The following is a 23,543-nucleotide window of genomic DNA, read 5'->3' on the forward strand; positions in this document are numbered from 1 at the left end:
ATTGAAAAATATAGAACCACCAGCCCAAGACTGGTAGCCACCACCAATGAATTAAGGCTTAGTGGGGTGGGAGACAAGGGTTCAAACCTTGCCTCCCATCAATTTGTCACAATTAAATGTGGCATTGCTTAAAAAAATCTACGCACTCGCCTGGCCCTCTCCCTCCCTATAGTGTAGGAAGCTGTCGTATCGACAAAAAAAAATTGAAAAATGTAGTTATCTTTTAATTTTGTTAAAATATCCTTATTCAATGTAGGTTGTTATTAGTATAAACTACCTTATTTAATATAGATTGTTAACCTATCCCATATAATACATTTAGATTTAATATGAAATATTGTAAAATAAGGATTGATTCTTTCTTGACCGTCAATTTAAGTTTCCATAAACCATTAATTCAAGTTTTCATGAATAATTAATATAAAATTGTACTCTATTTAATGTAAGGGTATTATAGAAAAATAGCAACCTAAATTTGTTTTTCCAACAAAATTAACTACTTTTTCTTAAAATGTATGAAAGAAAAACTAGAACTATCAAAATAGGACAGAAGAGTAACTATTATGACATCTTCAAGCACTACTTCCCTCCAAATTCTGCTCCAATTATTTGCTCTTTCTAGTTTTAGGTTATTATGTATGTAAAAAATCTGAATGGCTGTAAACCAAAAAAAAAAAAAAATTATTCATACTCCAAGAAAGAAAGAAAGAAAGTCATGAATAAACAAACAAACATGTAGTACTAGCACACCAGTTTATCACTAGAATTAACAAGAGTGTGTGTGTGTTATGATACTTTGAGAAGCAAGCTTTTGTTCTCAAACCTACTTACCACCTCCTTTCCTTCAAAAAAAAAAAAAAAACCTACTTAGTACCTGGTGAAGGGGGTGTCGTGTATCTTTTGTGCAAACCTCATTTAATTCCAACAACCGTATGATTACCAATTTGTGCAAACCTACTTAGTACCTGGTGAAGGGGGTGTCGTGTATGTTGTCAACTCTTTCTTCTTACTTCTTTTTTTCACATAATGGTCTTTTAGCACGAGGAAAATTGAAATCGAAAGGTATTCAGGAAAATCTGATGCTACAGTCCATTGTTCAATGGGCTAAAATGCTTCTCCTCTTTTTATTACTATCAACGGCCAGTTTCCCATCTTACAATTCTCTTCGTGTTTGCATTCGACAACTTCGGCTGGGGTTGGGGTGGGAGGGGAATTTGACTTTTGGAAAGCATTTGTTGAAAGAATTTTCAGCCAATTAGCTGTTGCTGTATAATTGGTCCTGCCTTTTTGTACCTATAAATATACCAAATTCTGTCGGGTAAATGCGTGACGTGCCAATTAGCTGTTGCTGTATAATTGGTCCTGCCTTTTTATACCTATAAATATACCAAATTCTGGTTTTTGAAGTTCAATCCGGGATTAGATTTAATTAATTCAACGAAAAGTCATTTACTGGAGTTGAAAAAAGACAACTGGCTCCTGGGATTGGATTCTTGGGTGGTAGTATCCCACTTAGTAGCAGGGTTCCCCCCTTTAGGCTAGTTATCCCACATCGTTTCTGGGGTGGGGTTTGGTTGGGTAGTTAAGTCCCTGGTTGGCTCCAAGAGTTGTCGGCTTTTGGAGTTCAATCTGGGATTAGATTTAATTAATTCAACGAAAAGTCATTTACCGGAGTTGAAAAAAAAAAGCGTGACGTGCCAATAGGGCAATATCCCAAGTCCAATACAATTGCCTTTTGCCTAAGGTATTAAATTGCACACTCCGCTAAATAATTTAAAAAAAAAAAAATTTTCCGTGTAATAATATGCACTCTTTCCCTTTCTGTAATAGTACAAAAGTACACGAGTTTCTAGAAAAGTTCCTACACCATGGGACATAAAAATTGCTGTGGTCACCTCCTCATTAATGTCTTCTTTATTTCTGCAAAATATCGAACATTGTCATGGACATTACATCTCTTTGACCAGTTATTCATTAATAATGAATAATAGCTCGCATTAGGGGTGTTCATGGACCGGGTAACATGTGCATTAGTAATTTTGCTTACCCTAACTATTACATGTAGCGTGATTCAATAAAATTGTATTCCATAACCCAAATTTGTATAGCCGGTTAACATATGAATTGGTTCCAGTAGCATACACGGTAATCTAAATTTCATATGCTTATGAATTTAAAAAAAAAAAAGAAAAAAAGGGATTAACAAGCACAATGATACAACGCATGAAAATTTGGGTCTACTTATTTTATTCTTATATTACTAACATAAATCTTCTATAAACATAGTTCCCTGCATAGTTTAGTCCTTTGTGTCTAATATAAAACACTAAGCAACCAGTGGATTAATGTCAATGTGGTGTCAAAAGGCACCAGTCGTTTGCAGTTCATTGCGTAGAGTCTGGATGAGAGCGACCGGCGGATGGGTAGAACGTGAAGTTCATGCAGCTCGTATATCTCACAAGGGCAAGGGTCGCACGGAATTTCTTGAATCTTCTTTACGAGCTTGGAAAAAAAGAAAAGAGCAAGATGTCAATAATAATAATATTACTAAAGGGGATTGGGTAGGTTATGGTTGGTAAGGCGATCGTATTTCCTTCAAAATTTACAGTATGCGCAGTTATATATATATATATATATTTTACGCGTATAAGAAGAAACTTACTTATATAGTAAATTATGTCATAAATACGACAATCATATATAATTGCATTAAAATTCTAAAAGTACACGCCATGAGTAAATATAAATCGAACCTCCCAAAATTGAACTCCCTAAAAAAATATAAATCAAACTTCAAGAAAGGTAGTCTCCCTTCACTTTATGGTCTTACCAGGAGTAAAAAGTAGAGGCAAGTATTTACTCTTGGGCTGGCAACTATTTACAAAAGAAAATCTTGCAGAACACTGCTGTAATGTGTGGCTTTTTGGAGCGGAGCTGGGAACTGGTAAAAACTTGGCACTGCTACTTATGTCGGTAAACGTGAGTCACGTGCACTGTAGAGCGTAGTAGACTCGTGCTCAACCCTGCGATTTCGGCTCTCTTTCTTTCGGAAGATGCAGAGAATTGAGACACGCAAAATCTTTTTGAATACATTATTATTAATTTGTTTGTACCTCCAAGTCTAAGCTCCTGTGGTTAGAGATAAGTGGACCAGGCGCCTGGCCCTGGCCCTGGAAAGGAATTGTTAAATACAATTTCCCGCATGGATTAATTTGCCACTTGTAGCAAGACTTGAATACTCCAGCATCCATTTGAAATTTTCTTGTTTTTTGTGACTTATTCTGAGGGGAAAAGGAGGGACTAGGCTCCTTCCTCTCTCTATTACGTGCTCTCTCTAATTCAGTTTAATTTGATTGATTAACCTTTCAAGTACGAGGAAGGGTGCATCATGACAGTTGCATTGAGAAATTCTTACATGGTAGTGATATCCGATGTTATGTTTGTTTATATATGAAAGAGGCTATGATTTCGGATTAATTTTGCATACACAAACGAACAACGTACGCAAGCACTATATATATATAGAGGATGAATGTTCTGGCAAGAAAGAGATGTTAAAACTTGAATGGATACTTGGCTTATTATTGCATAGAACACAAAAGAGATGGACAGACAGTAAGTATAACAAAAAGAGTGTAACACGAAAAGTTATAACGGAAAATCCTTTGATCATTTATGACAACCTTTTTAAGTAAATCATCCTGATATTGCACGATATGCATGCAGCTAGGTGAAGGATCATTTTCCGGGTTATTGTTTTAGGAGGAGTACAAATCGATATAGACAAGTTGGGAAATGTACATAATTTGCTGGCCTGTGTCGTGTGGATGGAGGGTCTGCTGGGGTTGTTATCCCGTGGTACCACAGCCTAGTGCTCTTATTGGCCTGGATTGGATTCCAGCTTTGGATTTTAGCTTTAATGTGCAATGTGCATTCCACTGTAATACCCTCCTCCTCCTCTGCCATTTTCACTTTTTCCGCCAAGGTTTCAAAGGTTTCCCTGTCCTTCGCCTCCAAACCTCTTTTACTGTCCCATGAAAAATCTCTTTCCTCCAGTGACAATACTACTGTTGAATCGGTGCCTTTAGATATCGATTGAAACGTGGTAGGCCCAAGCCCATCTGCTGGAATTTAAGCACTGACTGACTGTTCGTTCACACATTAATCATACGTCTGGTCCCTCTCCTGCTTTTTTTTGTTTGATTTTGTTAGGTTTGATGCTCAGATTAGGTGGACTTTTTGCTTCGTGGGGCTCTCTTAGATCTTTCTACGATCTTCCAAGAAACAAGAAAACATTTTGTATTTATGGCACTGAATCAGACAACCAAATGGTAGGGAAACTTGAGCGTTCCAAATTTGTCTCCTACGCTCGGGAATAGTAAATCTACAGATAGACTAATTAAAGGCTAAAGAGGAGAGCACATACTTAATATATGATTTAAACGAATGCTTTTTTATGCATCCAGAAGGTAAAAAATATTTACTCATGCGCATAGTATTGATTGATTGTGTAAAGAAGCATTCCGGTCCGCAAACAAAAAAAGGAGAAAGGATCCATTTTAAACCAGTGTGTCTTATGGCTGTTGTGCAGACTGGAGGGTAGTGGTGATCTCTTTTAAGGAGACCAAACTGCACCCACTGGAATATAAGCAATGATAAAAGCATTACCACTTTTACTATTTACTAACAGGAGTAAATAGTCTGTGCAATCTTTTCATGCATCCTCCCAAGGTTCCTCCACTACTTGACAGCTTGATATCTTTCGAGGAATCCTTTTTCTTAAAGCGGGAACTAAGAATCTCTTCATCCGCTTCTTGTTAGATATTATGACATCCAAGCTGAGGAAAAGAGCCGCCACAAAGGGAACCACCATGCACGTATCGTGTATGTAACTTGGAGGCTTCACTACACAATTTCTCATGACACCAAGAATTGTGTGGCATAATAACACTTCGAATTCAGCTCTCCCCTATTTCGTTGTCTTTCATTTTTCTTTCCTTGGTTTCTCTAATGTTCATAAATCAGTGGCAATGGGAGAAGTAGTAGCGGCATTGGTAACATGCTCATCCTTGCTAATATTGGCGTAATAACCAACGTCAGAAAAAGGCATTGGTGATAAGCTGATACTCATCCTTGCTCATTTTGTAGTCACAACCAACCTTGCAAAAGTTATCTTGCAGATCAACAAAAACTACTGTACAAGTCTTTAAGCACATGGTACAAGTATCACAACTCTTAAGCATGTTCCATGTAGGAAATTTTTTTTTTTTTTTTTTTTGAATTCTCTTTATGGATCTGCAAACGTTAGCTAAATTGCATGGATATAATAAAAAAATCTACTTAAGACCCAAAAAAAAAAGAAATAAAAAGAGAAGATATCACCCACTTTTTTCATTGTGTTATTTCTGAGTGAAAAAGAATAAAATAACACTAGGCGTGTTTCAAAATTATTTCAGATATAATTATTTTACTTACGTCACAAACATATAATTTTTAATCACCTTTTTATATTTCAAATTACCACTTTATCTAACATATAACATATTATAAAAAGTACTACATTAATTATTTTGAATAATATTTTAAATAATTTTCTATCTAAACACAAGCCTTTCAATTTGGAAAGCCCCTACAGTTTGGTCCACTGTTATTGAGCAATTCATCAGCTCTGGATGTATAGGTTCGAATCACTTCTGTGTCTTTTGTGTCCTCTCTACCAACGCACCAACTAGGCCGCTTGCACTGATCAAACAAACTCGCATCAGTCGCATACAAAAAGGCTCTGGTTCAGGCCTAAACTCGTAACGACCTAAGCGCCAAAGCACACCTTCACAGTGTAGGACCAATACCCAAATGCCATCACAGGCCAGGCCCAAGAATTGGTCCCCGTCTGCTTTCGCAATGAATGCCAAGTGAATTATATTTTTGGGAAATTTGTCAAATTGGTCCCTAATATTTTCACAAAAAATATTTTTAGTTCCTAACATTTAAAATCAGTCAGAATAGTTCCTAACATATAAATTATGAGCCAGTTTGGTCCTAATGCTCGTATTTGCTCTTTTTTCAGGCTAAAAATAGCACACCGGCATAATTTCAAGAGCAAAATTGAAAACATTCATTAATCCATAATTTTGCATCCCTCAAACACTTCCACCGCTTTTTCAATTGGTTCTCTGCCTACTGCTACTTCATAGTTTCTTCTTGTTTATTCTTGAATTCCAACTGCAGTTTCCATTCTTCTTGTTGTTTAAATCCCGAGACATTGGGATTTGTCCGCGAAGCAGCAAGAGAAGGGATCAGCAAATTGATAAAGCTGAAACAACCAAACTCCCAAAACTCTACAGAGCAGCAATGGAAGGAGATTGGAAAGAAGCTAGTTGCCAATTTCGTTCCAATCAAAATGCAAAGATAGCAAAAATCTCCAACCTTCGCATGACAGCCCTTCATGTGGCAGCTAGTTGTGGCCGGTCAAAGTTTGTGCAAAAGCTTGTGAAGGAGTTAGCTAAGGAGCAGCTTGAAGCCGCAGACCAACTTGGCCGAACTACTCTTCATCATGCGGCCTTAGCTGCAAATGTGGAAGCTGCTAAAGAAATGATGACTAAGAACCCAATTTTGCCTTACCTTGGGGATTCGAACAATCATATTCCCCTCTTCTATGCTGCAAAATGGCGAAAGCCATCAGAAAGAAAGAAAATGGTGGAAATTTATGGATTAACGAATATTTTCGATTTTACCTTTGAAATTATGCCGGTGTACTATTTTTAGCCAGAAAAAAAGAATAAATACGAGCATTAAGACTAAACTGGCTTATAATTTAAATGTTAGGAATTATTCTGATTGATTTTAAATTTTAGGGCCTAAAATTTTTTTTTTTGAAAATGTTAGAAGTCAATTTGGCAAATTTCCCTTTTTTTTTTTTTTGCTTTTTAAGGACGAAATTTATGAATTTCAAATCCAATACACCAGTAAACCTTTTAAAAGTCTCGTGTATATTTTTTCGAGTATAAAAACCTTCGACTTCAGTATTTTCATTTACATTGTTCGCCAGTATTCAATGATCCAATTGGTTATACTCTCCAACTCAATGTAGCCAATAGGCGGCGTGCAATGCTTTTGCAGTTCAAACACATTTGATCATCTTCGAACCTACAAGAGAAGTTTCAACATATCTCGCAGTTCACACAGCAGATCTGCTTCCTCTTGTCTGCCAGCTCAGGAGTCAATGAAGGAATTGACTTCCCGTGTTTCTTCTTATTGATAGATGTGCAACTAACTTGATCACCCACAGCAATTCTCCAGCTATCTGAATAAGTAACTCTGCACCAGGACCTTTAAAACTTCCAGCCTGAAACCAAGAACACTCCAGCCCGACTATAAGCCTGTAGCCTTCTCACGCAATTCCAACTTATTAGCTTGCAACTCTTTTAAGTGTTTGCAATCAAAATGCAAGATAAAGCCTATGCACTGGGTGCTAGAAACAACATGCACGCCATCAAGAGCTGGAGAAACTAATTATCCGAGAGAGGCCAACTTTCCATTGACCATCGAATTTATTCTAAATATAAGATTTTAAACGGCTAATAAAATGCATTCACAAGTATATCAATGCATATATAGATACCAAGTTCCCAAAACACCAAAGTCACATATTCGACCTTTAAATGAATAGCAAGAAAATAAAATTCACAACAGTTTCCAACAAAATCAGCTGCAAGTTGTACTTACAATATGGTTCCCAGTCTTTAACCCCCCCCCCCCCCCAAAACAAAAAAAAACTACCAACTCACCAATTAGCATTATTTTCATTTCTGGTCAACTTTACCCCTCCATCAAATTATCCACAAATTCCTTGGCTATTGTACACAGAACACTAGAACTCCTTAGTAGTACAGGAGAACAACCTGAAATCGCAATATTCCAGCAAAACCTCTCTTTCAACCTTCACATGTAGCCACAGTCTCGGCATTTCTTCATCTGCAATTTATAAATACCATGAGAAGGACAAGAAACAATTTATGCAACCTATGATATCAGGTAGACAACAGATAACTGCATACAAACATAATAGTCATGAAAACCAATTTAAACTAAAAAATTCAAACACATGGCCAACTTAACTCAGATTTTTGCACATGAGCAGAACCAGAAGATGCACAAATTCCATTGCTGAAATCCACACAACACTCAACTTTTTAAACTCACACCTTTAAATAGGTAACCAACATAAAAGTTTAAAGAGTTCATTTAACATTAATGCCAAAATGTCAAATCCAAGGATATTTTTTCCCAGATAAAAATAATTTAGAGATTCAAGAATTACACATCCTCAGATGCACAAACCAACCTACCTACCCATCCACACACAAGTGCACTCAGATCAATCGACATTTACAGTCCCCAAAATATTGGTGCTCTAAAAAGAACAATATACATGTATACTGACCTATTGGTTTCTGGATACCCTGTTGACTGGGTTTCATCCTTTACCAATCGGAATCAGCCAGGTAAGACCTATCACACATCAGCTTCGTCTTGCTAAACACAAAGTCGCAAAGTTCCTGAACCAGTCTCTTAAAGTCACTGTTAAGCAAGCAAGTTGGAAGCTATTGTATCATTACTAGACCACTGTCCATTGGATCACATCTGATCTTGTTCCACCATTATGGCCTTCACAGGCCAAGAGTTCCTTTGATTCTACTAAATTCCATATGTTCTGTTGTATAAATCACCTTGGCTGGGCATGCGTAACTTGGAATCCTCGTACCCAGTGTAGAATTTATTAAATCCCAACCTTTCGGGTCTAAGGAGTTCAGCCATTCCCAAATTATTTGCACTCTGAACATCATTCCAACCATCCCAGTGGCCATTTGACATCAAAGGATTTCTAGACTGTGGAAGACTGACTTGTGAATATGGAGATATGTTATTCACCATCGATTGCTCCATTAACCTTGAAGGACTTCTAAATGAATCAGCAAAAGAAAAGGCATCTCCCATATCATCAAGTCTATGATTCTGATGAGCGGAAAGAGACCTTTGCATCAACAACTGAATCCTTGTATTATCTTCAAGGGTATTCAATTGAGGAGAAAAACTTGATCTCATGTCTAAGCCAGAGCTACTAAGGCTGTCTGGAAGCCTCCCTTTACCAACAGCTAAAATTGCAGGATCCATAAACTCAATATCCCCATTGCTCATAACATTTCCAGGCTGCATTGGCTGATACTGATTTCTGAGTGCAGAGGTGTCAAGCATAGGGTGCCCTGCATAATAGTTGGCCAACAAAATGAATGACAAATTTCACCTTTTTGGCCAAGAACCTCAAAAATTGCTATTTCTTTCTTGGGATAAGTGGGTGAGCATGAATGTGTCTGTATCGAGTTTTTCCCCCCTTATTTTCTTGGGATAACTTGGGGTATATGAAGTGACCAAAGAAGAAATGTAAGCCCGTTCTTAAAGAGGCTGTATCTACTGTGTGCGTGCGTGCGTGTGTGTATGGGGGGGTTGGGTAGGGGAGAGAGTATATGAACTCACCGGAAAATGAGGTGCAAGTCTGATCGATTCTCTCATGAGACATAAAACCTGGGGGTGGTGCTCTGCTTGGTGTTGAAAAGCCTGGAGGCGCTGATGCCTGAGATCTTGAAACTGTGGAAAGTATAAAAACTGTATATTTTAGCAATGAATGATGACATTTAAGCAGAGACGGTAAGAGAGAAAAGTATAACAACATGGGAGGGAAAATCATGACAGATTAGAAAGTGATAGACGACTAATGTCGTACTAAACATACATCATTCCATAGCATTATCAAAACAAACAAGATAACAAGCTTATCATTCACACAGACACAAAGACATGCATCCATTTTGTACTACTACCAGCCAAGCGGAGGGAGAGCAATAAATTCGAAGCAAACAGTAGTAGGAGGTGGTCAACAGAAGTTCTGACCAAACACAAGCTAGGTGTAAAAGAAACCACACATTAAATACATGTGTAGAAATGCTAGGAAAAAAAGCTTCTAATTTATAATAAACATGAGGCACAACTGAGCAAACTACTAAAAACCCGGACTGTTGAATATTTTCCTCCTTTTTTTATCACCTTTTCTCAACAACATTCTCCTATGCAAGTCAGATGCCAGGCTTCTATACAGAAGTTCATCGGTTCATCACTGCTTTGTTTTAAGGGGCCAACACACGAGAATGGCATGTGAATTGTGAAGGAGACATTACTTGATAACAAAGATATAATAAGTACAGCAGACAAATGTACGTACAAATAAAAAGTTAAATAAACAAAGTGGAGCTGACACTTCAGTTGAAGCTCCTAAACAAGATTCTCATTACTATAATATCATAAGAGAGTGAAAATTCCAATTAAATACCAGAAATAAAGAAAATAGAATAGATTAAAAATGCCTTCTGACATGAACACAGAATGAAAGAGGAAACACAGACAAAGTCAGAACTGATAGAAATGGATGTCAGAGAAGCAAGAAATAGCATAGCATGAAACTCAGCAGAAGTGAGCTTGTTAACCACAGAAGTATCCTACACACAAGCCCAATTAAATGACGATGTATAGGATTTCTATACCTCATGCAACTGGACATGCTCTGAATTAAAACTTCTTCGTCAAGGCGGCAATCAAATGACACAATAAAGCACACTGTATCAATCCAAGATGAACTTTAACTCACCTGGAAGCTTGCTAGAAGTGATAAGAGAATGACTGCTGGCAAAAATATCAGGTTCCTCAGCATTTACCAATGACATACCATTTCGAGTGCCAACCTTATCTAAATGGATGCTTGCTTTATTCACAAAGTCATGGCCGGAATATTGAGGCCTAAAAGCTTGACCAATATATCCAAGAGATGATTCACCATCAGCGGCATGATTCATAGGATCCTCCTCTCTTGCAAAGGAGAACCTCGACTGATTGCTTTGCTGTACTTTCCAGGGGCTCACAACTCCATGGGAGCCTTCTTGTCCATCAATTTCACCCAAAAACTTGGCCAAATTCTGAGGTGAAGTTAATGATGATTCATCCCAAGAATCAAAGTCCAACGATAAAATATTTGATATTATGCTGCTCTCCCCCATATCTAAAGCAACATTGTGGCTGGCACTCAAAACTTCACTATCATATCTCCCAATATGCTTAGATTTCTCAGCATTAGTAAAAAAATAAGAATGTTCAACATTATTGGCCAAAGACGCAAAACTGTTGAACTGATTCTCAGGGTACCCGCTAGACAAAACTGGAGTACCAGACAACTGCAATACGGAATCAACTTTGTTATCTACAACATGAAGATCACCATCACCATTGAAAGGACCACTCTTCAGAGGAGAACAACCTCTATGGTTTAGCGATGAAAGTAAAGAATGAGAACTATTTGGTAAGTAACTAGCATCACTGATAACTTCAGGATCCTTCAGTCTCTGGTCTTCAAAAGATAGCAAGTCATCTTTTTCTTCATGCGAGGCAACTTGCACTCCTGGAGTTTCGGAATATTTATTCCTTTGAAGATAACTATCACCGTTAGATTCCACTGCATTCCCAGTTGTCTGAGAAGTCAAAGGTTCTCTTGGTTCTAGGTAGATTTGTTCTACCCCACGACATTTATCATCAATGGCCAATGACAACATATCACTGGATAAAGTCTTAACTTTTTCATCTATATCGTCTTTTAAATCTTTCACTGAACCAGATCCAGAGGATTCTGAGGAGGTGTCGTCAGAGTTAATGACTTTAGGAGACAAAATGACATGTTTATCTTTATCTTTAGATGCAGGTAAGCCATATAGTTTGCTGCTCGTAGTTGCAGTAGTAGGATTACTAGATCGGCTTGGGACATCAGACATGGTAGTTGGAGAATCTGAACCTAAATTCTGTTTAAGAGGCTCCAACATCTGCTTGCTTTCCAGTTGAGTTTTATTATTCTCTTCAGCAGGAAGCTTCTTCCCAACCTCAGCATGGGACAGAGGAATGTGATTTGAGCTTGCAAGAGCTGTAGAGAACGTAACTGGCCCATTACAAGCGTCAGATTTTTGCTTTTGTGGTCCATTGGAAGATGGTAAAATAGATGTCAGCTGATTGTTCAAAGCACGTGTTCCCCTGCAAAATCACAAAGTCCATTATTGGTTCCTCATCCTCATGTAAATCAGAGGATAATGCAGATCAGTTACATGGCATACCATGAGGCTCCAGCCGGAAGAGCAACAGATCTCCCAGAACTACTATTCGGTGGTGAACTTTTTGTACTGCTACTTATATTCTGCAAGACAAAGGCAACACTATTGTTATGACAAAATCCCGTATACCCCCAGAAATCTCAAGTCAGAAATTGTAGACAGCAGAAAATCTTACATTTGTAGAAGTTTTACTAATTGGTTTGCCCGAGGAAGCAGAAATGTTATTGCAGTAATCATCTGCCGGTGGTGGTAAGACATTTCCCGAGCGCCGTTGCAAACTATTTGTAGCACCCGTAATTTGTTGAACTCTACTCCTTTAGAATCACCATGTAAGTTAATGTGATGTCCCACTGATGGTAAGAGAAGTACTAAACAGGAGCAAGACACATAAAATCTTGAGTTGTGAACCTTCATATGATCATCATACAAATGACCTAATAATTATGGCACACTTCAGGAGATACCAGATAAAGGCATGTTAACCATGCATAATGTTCACACCACAGCTCAGGCCTCTTTCAGTCTAGCAGTTAAAGTACCATGAAAAGTACGTCCATTATTCCTAGGATAGAAAGTATCAAACAGAAACTCTCCTTCCCTGCCGGTCACCATGAGTATTAAAAGGTTCTAATTGTTCAAATTCTTTCAGTGCAAGGTCTTGCAAGGTTGACAAAATTAATGAAATATCAAAACTTGTAACCTCTTCACATAAGGTATAAGATAATACCCATCAACTGCAATCGTTAACGATTATCAGACATTATCATAAGATATCCCTCATATAAGCAGCTCCAAAAAAAAAATTGCCAAGTAATTCCATATCTGCTATAAATGAGGGCACAAATAAACAGGCACATTTTACTAAAAGACAAGGAAACTCCACTACTAGAAAACTACCTTGTAAAAGCTGATATTATTTCATCTTTTGTGAAACTGTCCTCTTGTGAACCAATTTCATGCAAGTATAGACAGTCAGGGTTGCTGCAAGGCTGAAACAAAGGTTCAAAGATTTACATCAATCCATTTTGAGACACACTGGATGGAAAAGAGTACAAACAGAGAACAAGGCTTGGAATACACGACTGAAATGATAAAGAAAAAGATACATCAAGACACATAAAACCTAATGACAATTCCTACTCAAAGTTGAATAGAAGTTGCCTCCCAATACCATACCACATTTCGCAGCCACGCATGACAATATTTTGTGGTTCCAAAACAAGCCCTGCAGCAATGAACATCAAATTATTCTCTTGCACATCAAAAGCATGATCACATTTCTTAATTGTAACAATTAGCCACCTTAAAGATCTGCCCTCCAATATAAAACCATGTACTGACTGAATACAGCGAACTGCTTCATCTTCTTTTGAATATGTAATATATCTAGGTAAAAGAAGAAAACAAAAATAAATTATTTGCCTAACAAAATATCAAGAACCAGCTGTCATATATAATCAGTTAAGGATACAAGTCAGAAACAGACTCAAACTTAAAAGCAAATTTAGGTCTTAGAAAGAATACACTTACACACTGCAGGTATTATTTGCAAAATGTTGAATGGTACCAGCTGCTGTACGAGAGATAGACACTTTCATAACCTTGCCATACTGACCAAAATATTCTTTCCGCTGGAGAAGCTGCATCACGAACAACAGCACCAATCAATCAATGTAAAGATACAACCGGGAAAATGGGATGGAGGAGGAGATAAGAAACAGAAGCTATACTTCCTCATCTGCTAAATTAAGAGGCAATCCCACAATATAGACAAGGTTCCTTTGGATAACTCGCACACTGCTAAGTTGCTTCCTTCCTTCAGAATTTTTAGTTTTCCCCTTTTGTGTTTTGAATTTTTTCTCCATATTCATCTCAGCCACCAACCTATAACCAAAATGACCATGATAACAGCAGAAAAGCAGCTGATTATTGTTTTTTGATGTGGCAGAGTTCCCAAAGCACTTCAATTTGTAAAGATAATTACCTTTCACAATTTGCTGCCATCCCAACAATCTTTTCCTTATTATAAGGAGTACGACATGCTGGACACCGACCTTCTGTGTCATCCTTCTCAGCCATGTCCATTATATGATGCCAGCACCAGACACAGATCTGAAGAGATGAATGCCAAGCATCAAGATGTTGACAGCAATCACTTATCAGAAAAATAAAAGGACTTTGATGATTAAGAAACTATTTATGAAATATTATAAACAGAGTGTGTGTTCGACAGCCCAATCCAATAAGCAGGAAAAAAAACTGTCTCCTTGCATTACAGCATTCTGTCTTCCTTGTCAATTAAACTATGTTTTATGTAAGGGTAGGGAAAGAGGTTGTTCGGGACTACACCTTTCAATCAAACGACTTGGCAAGATATCAAAAACTTACACCATTACATCTTTCATGTCTTATTTTCAGGAAAAGTAAGCAAGTAATACGAGGATATTCCAGTAGTTTGATTAATTTGAATCTCACTTAATATCTGATAGCCCACCAGCAGAATTGCTAGACATCCATTGGTCTCCACCAAAATTTGACATCCCGTCTAAGACAAACCAATGCATTTACAATCTTAATTATGGAGGTGTTTGCTTGTATGTTAAATACCTCTAAGCTTCAACTTGCAATGGCAGGATTAAGAGTAAATTAAAACCTCCTAAACAACCTAAACTCAATTGCATCTGCATGACTTCTAAAGTTGCCATCATGCCCTCAACTTAAGGATTCAACAGAACACATTAAAGGCAATACAAGATCATAGTTTCGTGCCTCTCTGCCTCAGATCCATCAGTTGGGTGGCAACTTTAACAAAGCACAGGCCATACAGCCACTTGTTCTCTATGGATACCATATGGACAGATTAGAGCAACAAGTCAAGCAAATATAAAGATCCATTAATGCCACCAACGGATACCAGTAACAACAGGTGAAGGAAAAACCAGGCCACTCATAATGTAGTAGCACTTCAAGAACAAGGTGAGGACTTTATAGTGAATGTGAAGGAAACTATGCCGTAGGGGTGAAATGTTCCGCGACAATTACACAACATTGACTTCATAGTGGTTCTGCAACTCATATCAGACCACATACTGAAAATTCTTATCAAAAGAATATCCAAAAAAATAAGTAATAAATATGTGACAATCTCAAAAAGCTTCCAAACCAGTAAAACAAAAATTGGGGAAAGGGAGCAAATTATAACCTCATAACCACACTTGCAAGGCTTGAGTTGCTGATCTGTCAAATCCATTTCCTCAGCACAGAGAGGACAGGTCCTTTCTCCTTCGTCGCTCATGATTGCCTAGACAAAAGCATCATATCAAAAGTTTGCATAAATCAAAAGAATAACCATAACAATTGCAATTCACCTAAATTCCATATGTCATTCACTAAAAGAATATAAAATTTGAAATACATTCAGCAAAATTCAAATGCTTAAACCCATGGATGCTATCAGAATAAGAAGCTTGCAGTAAACAGCAAAAGTTTTCAGACGATCATTAATTTTACTGACATGCAACACCGGTTTGGTGCTCATGCCATACACAATTTGGAAATTTCGGCCCACATTGATGAGCTAAACCACACTATGGAGACCAGAGGCAATAAAGACTTGAAAAATCCCACAAAAAGCATACTAGTCGCGAGTTTCTGACCTGAAGTTCACTTCACTTTCCTAAATCCAAAGTCAGACCGTTAAAAACTTATCCACTAATCTCGAATCCAAGAAGAGATCGTCAATCTTCACCAAGACGAAATTAAAATCTGTATAACAACTAAATTAGTGTACAACCAACCGATTCCTATAAAAAGCGAAACCTAATAAAAAGACAAAATAAAACAAATCTTATAATCAGACAACCGTATGCCAAACCAGAGTCAAAATCCAAGCCCCATAAAAATAATCAACAAAATCAAAATCAAAATCAAAAAACTACTGATAAGCAACGAGTAAACTGAAAAAAAAAAAAAGAATTAATGCAGATATCGATGATGAGGTTCAATCGGGGAAACAATAACCATGGGGATCTGAGACAAAAGAGGGATAAAGGAGAGAAATTAGGGTTTTTGAGACGGAGTATTGGTTTAAGCTTACAGTGATGACTTTGCTTGGATTGGATTGGATCGGAGAGAATCGGAGAGAGAGGGAGAGATGAAGATGAGATTTTGCCCTGTGAGAGAGAAAGCGAGAGGAGGAGAAGAAAGAGAGAGCCACCACAAAACAATAAAAAGAGAGCAGATGGGGAGTAAGGGGGTCGGCCTCGGGTTGATGGGTTGTTTTATGCAGGTATAATTTCGGGTTTGGATCCGGAAATTTTAATCGGGTTTTGGAGGTTTTCTATTTTCATATACTTTTGGGAATATTTGCTTTCCTTTAACTGGTTTGATAAAAATGCTATATTATCTTTTCTAGAAAGTAAAAATAGTTTTGATTTTGACCACTATAAAATTACTAATAAATTATGGTTACGCTAGCCTTTTACTTACAAGTAGATAGTAGGAAATTTGAAAAAAAAAAAAAGGACAGAGAAAGATAGAGAAGGAAGGTATTGAAGGGTTTAGCTAGGAATTAGCAGGATTTTCGTACACATTCAGGGCTGTATATGGTAAGAAATCTAATGAGATGCCTATATGCAGTCATTGTTGTGAATCTAGCCCAAAAATACATTCAGGGATTTTTCTTTTTTCTTTTTTTAAGTGAGGGGTCTTTTTCTTTTTATTTGCTTTCAAGTAAACATGGCATTTTTCTTAATTAACGTTCGGAAAATTGAACCTTAATCCAAGTTTTTTTTTTAAAAAAAAAAAAAAAAAATTATCAGTTGAGCTACGGAGATGGAGTGTCACCAATTTTAATTAGCACTACTAAAGAGTCCATTTGGATTGAAATATTTGATTACATTGAATTTGGAGATTCGGTGCATCAATCAAGGCACTTATCTCTTCTTTCAAATTTTGAATGATATTTCTCTTGACCATGAATTATGGAAATACATTGGCAGTGATCATTAGATTCATCGCCTGTACCATATCATCATAAACATTTCATTTAAACTTTTTACACTGCATGCTTTTTTCTCCATGTTCTGCACGAGACTTCAAAATGGTCTGTTGATAATAACAGTCGCCAATCTGAAATAGAGCCTTCTAGTTGCAAAGATTTTCGTAGAGCAAACAATGAAAATGATGCATGGGTTTCTCAACAGTAGGAGCATATCGGCCACAGCAGTATGCCGGCGACTCAATGCCTCTCTGGACGGATTCACACAATATAATGTCTTCCACCTGCAAAATTCCGACCAGAAACACACACACAGTACAATTTAGCAGATCCATGATTGCCTCAAAAAAGGTCAAAGGACGCATCACTTCGAACATATGTGACAAGCACAGGTTTCTTATTTGATTAGATATGAATTGGATGTACCTGAACTTTCTCACTCTCTTTTAAGCTTCTTTCTACAAAATCATGGTCATCCTGAGAAGAAATGAAGGTGCATTAGTAAAATCCCAGCAGCAACTAATCAGTTTAAAATCCGATTACTTGAGAAGCCCATATGTAAGGTGATAGAGCCTTCCTGAAAGGAAGCCATCTCATAACCAGTGTAACTTTGAAGTAAGTACCGTGACCAGAAATGGCTTCCGGTAATGTTCCAAGTTCAATTATATAATTGCTAAGAAACCAGCATGCAGGTTTGATTCGTACTCATTTTTTCTTTATGTAGTCATCAGGCAATTCATGGTTGCTTCACTAATATTTCCAACCAAGAAGGAAAAAAAAAAAAAAAAGCATGCCAAGAAGACCATCAAATTCTGGGGGTGGTAAACCAATTGATATTCAGTAATAGCGTCTGCTCGACCAACATAATCACCCGGAGAACTAGCATCTAATTCTGCTAACAAATGGTTGCGCTAAGAAATTCTCAAACTTCTTCTCTTCATCCTACAGTTAAATAACCTTCTACTGATGGCTATAACATCCTGACAGTTCTTTGGAAACCGTTCCAATCAATGTTATGGTCTGATGTTGAAGCGGGAAAAAATCTATAATAGCATGTGTACCTTAGGCAAGATAACCACAATGTACAAATTTCATGCAGATATAGGACTTCTATACGTTAGCCTTTATATAAATTCTGCTAGTAGAAGTTAACTAAACTTCTTGCAGTTTTGCTACATTGGTGGAGAGATTCCATTGTGTCTTATAGGTGAAAATCCCAGAGTGCCTTTGAAAGACTTTACGGATTCATATTTGGCTCTCTTTTCCACAATATATATCTGATTTTCTCTAAGTGTCCAGTACCTTGCTGCCAATTCCTACAACTCAAATTTCTTGATCAAATCTTCTGTACCAAAATGTCCAGCTAAACTAAGACCACGTTTCTTATCAATATCTTTCTTTGAAGGAGTAGTTGTATGGCTGCCCTCCATTTAACGAGCCAGACTATATTACACTGCAAACTTGCACCAGAGTAATCCTTTAATGCTATTCAAAGCAAAATAATCTGTGTACTTTTTAAATTGTGTATGCATCTTTCCCCAATTTGAGATGCTCTTTATATCCCAAATACATCCAATTTGACACAAGCATGCCACTGTTTATAGTTAGATTTTCTGGCTTTGCAGTAATGATAGTGTGATTTAGAGGATTCCACAATCAGTGGTTGAATAAATTCCAACGTAATGACTTATCAGAAGGAAGTCTACCTTAAGAGATGTATCAAGAAAGTAATCAAATATCACTTGACATTTCCGAGGCCCCAATGGTACAACCAGATTGGTGTCCATCCAAGGTCCATACCTAACAAGAAGATAATGCATTATCTGTATTCAGGTATAAATTGACTATCAACAAAAAGATGATAATAGGAATGGTACATCTTAGTACTGACCTATTAACCATGAAGTTTGGATATATGAAAGCATATAGAGCTTTTGAGCCAAGTCGATCGAAGTCTGGTGCACTTTCTGTGGCATCACCATCACATTTTTGGATGCTAACTTTTTCATATACCTTTACAGTTGCATTTAGAAAAACATATGTTAATACCAGATAGAAATCATTGACACCTTACATAGGTGCGGACAATTAAGAATTACTCTGGTTCAAGATTGACATGAAAAACACGTTTATTAAGAGAATTACAAGCATCCAGAGACAGCACGACCAGTGAAAATCTTGAACTAGCTATAGAGCAGAAAGATAATAGAAAACAACAGACAGAAACAAACAGAAGGCCATAAAATGGAATCCAGTAGAGAGCATACTATGCTGGAGTATGACTCGAGCTTAAGACCAGATGCAAGGCCTTTATGAGCATATGGTACGTGATATCCCCCATCTAAGTAGTTGTCACAGAAAACCTGCAAGCAAAGAACTAATCCATGAGCAACAACCACATAAAACTAAACAGAATTTGTTAAAATGGGCTTCTTATAATTTGACAAAGGAGACACCAAGATTCGATGTATATACTAAGCAAAAAAACCAACTCAGACAGAATAGAAGGGTACAGGGAAAACACCAGCCTGGTAAGGAGATCTCATCTGAGAAAAAAGCAAGTGCAAGAAAGTAAATCCTAAATCACTAATTTCAACAGAAAGGTGAAGATTACAAACTTTCCAGTTGCAATTAATGGTATATTCATGTCGGCAAAGAAACTTCAGAGAAGAGTCATTTATTCTGGTGCTCAGTAACTCTGATGAACTGCCCAGCCATTCATCCCCGACAATGTTGCTCTGAGATTCTTGCTGAAGCAGATTTTCAGTCTCAAAGTTGAGAAGCACAAAAGGTCCCCATATTGCCACTCTCAAAGGAACAAGTCCCATTTCCTATACTCCATAGGCAGATATATTTATTAAAACACCACCAATCGGTGAACATTTGGTGCAAAAGTTGGAACTTTTATCAAAAGAAATTTCCTTACATGTACTCTGAAGTTTTTGATTCCTGATATTCTATTTGCCTTGAGGAGTGTACCATCCAAACCATATGTCCACCCCTAGGGGAAAAAAAACAGAGAGATAGCGTTTTATTGACCTAGATCAGTAAATTTTTTATAGCATAATAAAAATCTGAAAGTTGTAAAGCACACTTTAATAAACGTGCTAATAGGACTATGTTCCTAATGTTTGATTAAAAGTCTTATTTATCTAAGGATAAAATACACCTCCAGCCACGACATAGTCAATGAAATCATAGTAGCAAGTAGACTCATAAACAAATATTTGCGGCGGTTAAAACAAAGACATTCATTAAAGAACTTAGATCCTTACAAAGTGTTTTTAACCGATTACAAACAGCTAAGGGGTCTGCACTCTCTGTCCCAAAACAAACATGAGCACTGTACACAATCCCAAATGCTTAAAACTATAACGACAATCAAAGTATAAACATTTATCTTGTATATGAGGAAAATCACCACATGATGCAATTAAAAATTCATTCATGCAGTGACTGAACCAACTGATTTAGGAACCTGTGAACTCACATGATATGGGCAAACAAAACAAGATTTCTGCCCACTTCCAGACGCAAGAAGCGAGGCATGATGTCGACAAACATTGTGAAATGCATGTAACTTTCCATTACCATCCCGGCACACCACATATTCAACATTTCCCAATCTGCCATAGGCCCATAGTTCACTTATTAGCTAACTTTTGAGAAGAAAGCATTCTCATTCATGGAATTTTGTACCTTTAAAAGATAAGCTAGAAATTTTAACTTCACTTTTTAAAATGGTCCCAAATTTGGGCAAACGGATTTTCACAAGCTAAGAAACTGTTGCATACAAATTAGCATGCAAATCCAGAGAGCATATGCTCTTATTAGAGACAACGACTTTTGTTACCTGCCAGTGAAATACTGGTGGGGATCTTTAATCTGCTGAGTATATCCTATCACATTAAAAAATAAAAATAAAAATATTAACATATAAGTACATGAAACAACCGAATAATAGAATTAGCCTTTCGCAGCTAATTTGAATCTGGCTGCTGCAAAATCTGAAGAATATTGAAAAGGGAACGTCCATCTAAGAATCCCGCGAGAAAAAGTTAATGTTTTAAGGAAAAAAAAAAAACTTACCAACGGCCTGCCACCCTCTGTAGAAGACTTGTTGGAGTTCAAGAGAGTGAAAAGAAGGATCAGTGTACCAAGAGCTAGGTGGGGTCAGAGCTTCCTCTATCGGGATTTGGGGGTTGAATTGTTGGATTAATGTTTGAGCTTCTTTGTCCAGAGATGACGAGACTGTGAAAGAACACTTGTATATGGGATGCTTTTTGGGTTTGCTGAGATTGAAGCTGCAGCAAAAACTTCGTGGGCCAATTTTATAAAGGTAGTGGAGTGGAAATTTGTTGCTCGGGTTCTTGATTTCAACGAGGAAGGAGGAAGTGATTGACCTCTGAATCATTATTGCCATTGAAGGTTTTATACTACGACACCAGGGCGTTGCTATCAGTCTGCAGCAGGCACCGTTCTTTAAAATAGAAAAAAAGAAATCAGGCGCCAGTTTTTGGAGTTTACTAGATTAGTTTTTGTATACCTTATGGGGCTTATTTGGATTGCTTTCTAACGTTGAATTTCGGCTTTAAAAAATAAATACTCCTATGTATCAAGGAAAAAATCCGCACTAGCGTATCATTTCTTCAATTTGCCGTCTAAATTCGTCAGTTTCTTTCTGTCTGGATCTAAAGTACGGGAAATGGTGTCCAAGCACCTGGTTCGTATTACTTCTATCATCTAGGTGTCTTAACAAATTTTTTTTTTTATCGACCTTAAATTACTTGCTGGACAATATTACACTTGGAATAAGTAAACGTAATACTCAGAAGTTGTTTTTTAACTTGCACAAATTGTTGTGAACATGACTATCCAATTTCCATCAGTCACCAAAAATCATCCAAATTTAGTTATAAAGAAAAATAGTCAAGTAACACGTACCAAAAAAATATAAAGAATTGGATTGTCATACTTACCGATGATGGTTCCTTGAACACCCGTAGGCAGATAAACGAGGCCGCGAGCCGAATGGAGGAGGGGGCGTAATTTGGAGTTCGTGGGGTTCGAAACAGAGATGCATGCTTTTCGGTTTGTGCATCTCTTGGCGTTTGGATTTTTAGTGAAAACTTGCCAGAATCTTGGTAGTTGGTAGGGCCGGAGACTCGGAGCTTCCTCTATTGGCCTTTGTTGTTGTTGTTTAATCGATGGATCAATTTTCTTGCTTTTTTTTTTTTCCAGTTTTCTTGGCATGATGAGACTTGGGAAACCTTTGGTACTTATAGAAATGATGATGATTAAAGATGGCCTTTAGGCCTACCGCTACCGAATTTGAAGTGGAAACTCAATGGAGTTCTATATTGGGTGGCAAATTGCATTTAAACCATTTAATGGTTTTGGGATCATTGGAGAAGCAATTTGGACTACCATTTTACATGCCAGCAGGTTTTTAAATGCCCTCAGAATTTTGAAAGAGTGATATTTATCAGTTCGTTGCGTTGCTGTCAATAGTGCAGAAGAACCAAGCAATTCATAAATTGAACAGATCTCCTTTTGTCAAGTTTATCCTGAGTAAAGCACCTTCTTGTCTCTACTCGACATACACTCGTGCGAGTAATGATAGAATCAGTAGATAAAATTCTTGTATAGGGATTAGGGGACGAACCTATACACCAAACAAGTGAACTGCTACACTATCTGGATGGACCGTGCTTCCCCGTGAAATGTATTAGACGAAATTTAAACTCCTTACTTAATGCATAAGAGAGTTTTAAAGAGCTTTTCAGAGGGTGGAGTGTGAATACATTGAACTGGTATTATTTAGTAATTTTAACATGACTTAAAGGACCGTTTCAATCAAAAATTCGAAATTCAAGTTCTATAGCAAAGGCCAAAACTTAGAGAGGAAAAAACATAAAGCCACAAAAGAAATGCGGTGCCCCCACATCAGCACTAGTGCTGCATGCCTGCGTCCGCATTTGCGTCTTGTCAATTGCTAGTAGGTTGTTTCAGATGAGCTCAGCGCTTGGCCTGCATGAAGAATAAAATATTTTGCCAAACAAACATTCCGCTTGTATTGCTATTTTTATAACTTTTTCAACAGATTTATTGTAGCAATTTAATATATATAAAATAAAAAAATATATTTGAAAAAAAAAAATTTTTTTGTAACAATAACGCGATTTCCTGCAACAAAAGCCACCGGCAATAGAACAATGGCCAATAACCTTTGGCCACTTATCAAGTATTCATTCCCAAAACTGGGAAACGTTGACACGTGGTATATTTTGAATCATTGGATCCTTAAAAATCAAATCAGGATTTATTCAAGTGTTACGCCCAAG

At 37.2% G+C, this 23,543-nt stretch overlaps 2 protein-coding genes across 3 annotated transcripts; both read right to left on the reverse strand.

Moving 5' to 3' along the window:
* Positions 1-7,752: 7,752 nt before the first annotated feature.
* On the reverse strand, positions 7,753-16,402 carry LOC113761627. Of its 2 annotated transcripts, XM_027304708.1 has the most exons (15): positions 16,297-16,402; positions 15,857-15,965; positions 15,403-15,501; positions 14,185-14,312; positions 13,931-14,084; positions 13,731-13,840; positions 13,503-13,586; positions 13,377-13,425; positions 13,098-13,189; positions 12,376-12,514; positions 12,204-12,283; positions 10,700-12,123; positions 9,535-9,645; positions 8,444-9,263; positions 7,753-7,974 (listed from the first exon to the last, which is right to left on the reverse strand). In XM_027304708.1, the coding sequence occupies exons 3-14, from the start codon at positions 15,493-15,495 to the stop codon at positions 8,698-8,700; spliced, it is 3,030 nt and encodes a 1,009-aa protein (XP_027160509.1). In that variant the 5' UTR covers positions 15,496-15,501; positions 15,857-15,965; positions 16,297-16,402; the 3' UTR covers positions 7,753-7,974; positions 8,444-8,697. The 2 variants fall into 2 exon arrangements, with proteins under 2 accessions (XP_027160509.1, XP_027160502.1); XM_027304701.1 differs by lacking the exon at positions 15,857-15,965.
* Positions 16,403-17,189: 787 nt separating this feature from the next.
* On the reverse strand, positions 17,190-21,667 carry LOC113782413 (choline monooxygenase, chloroplastic). Its single transcript, XM_027328327.1, has 10 exons — positions 21,289-21,667; positions 21,053-21,098; positions 20,690-20,825; positions 20,126-20,200; positions 19,818-20,030; positions 19,467-19,562; positions 19,091-19,212; positions 18,906-18,999; positions 17,626-17,676; positions 17,190-17,483 (listed from the first exon to the last, which is right to left on the reverse strand). Exons 1-10 carry the CDS (start codon positions 21,620-21,622, stop codon positions 17,346-17,348), a joined length of 1,305 nt encoding a protein of 434 aa, XP_027184128.1. The 5' UTR covers positions 21,623-21,667; the 3' UTR covers positions 17,190-17,345.
* Positions 21,668-23,543: the final 1,876 nt, after the last annotated feature.

Source organism: Coffea eugenioides, chromosome 1 (assembly GCF_003713205.1).
Source record: "Coffea eugenioides isolate CCC68of chromosome 1, Ceug_1.0, whole genome shotgun sequence".
NCBI classification, from domain to species: Eukaryota; Viridiplantae; Streptophyta; class Magnoliopsida; order Gentianales; family Rubiaceae; genus Coffea; species Coffea eugenioides.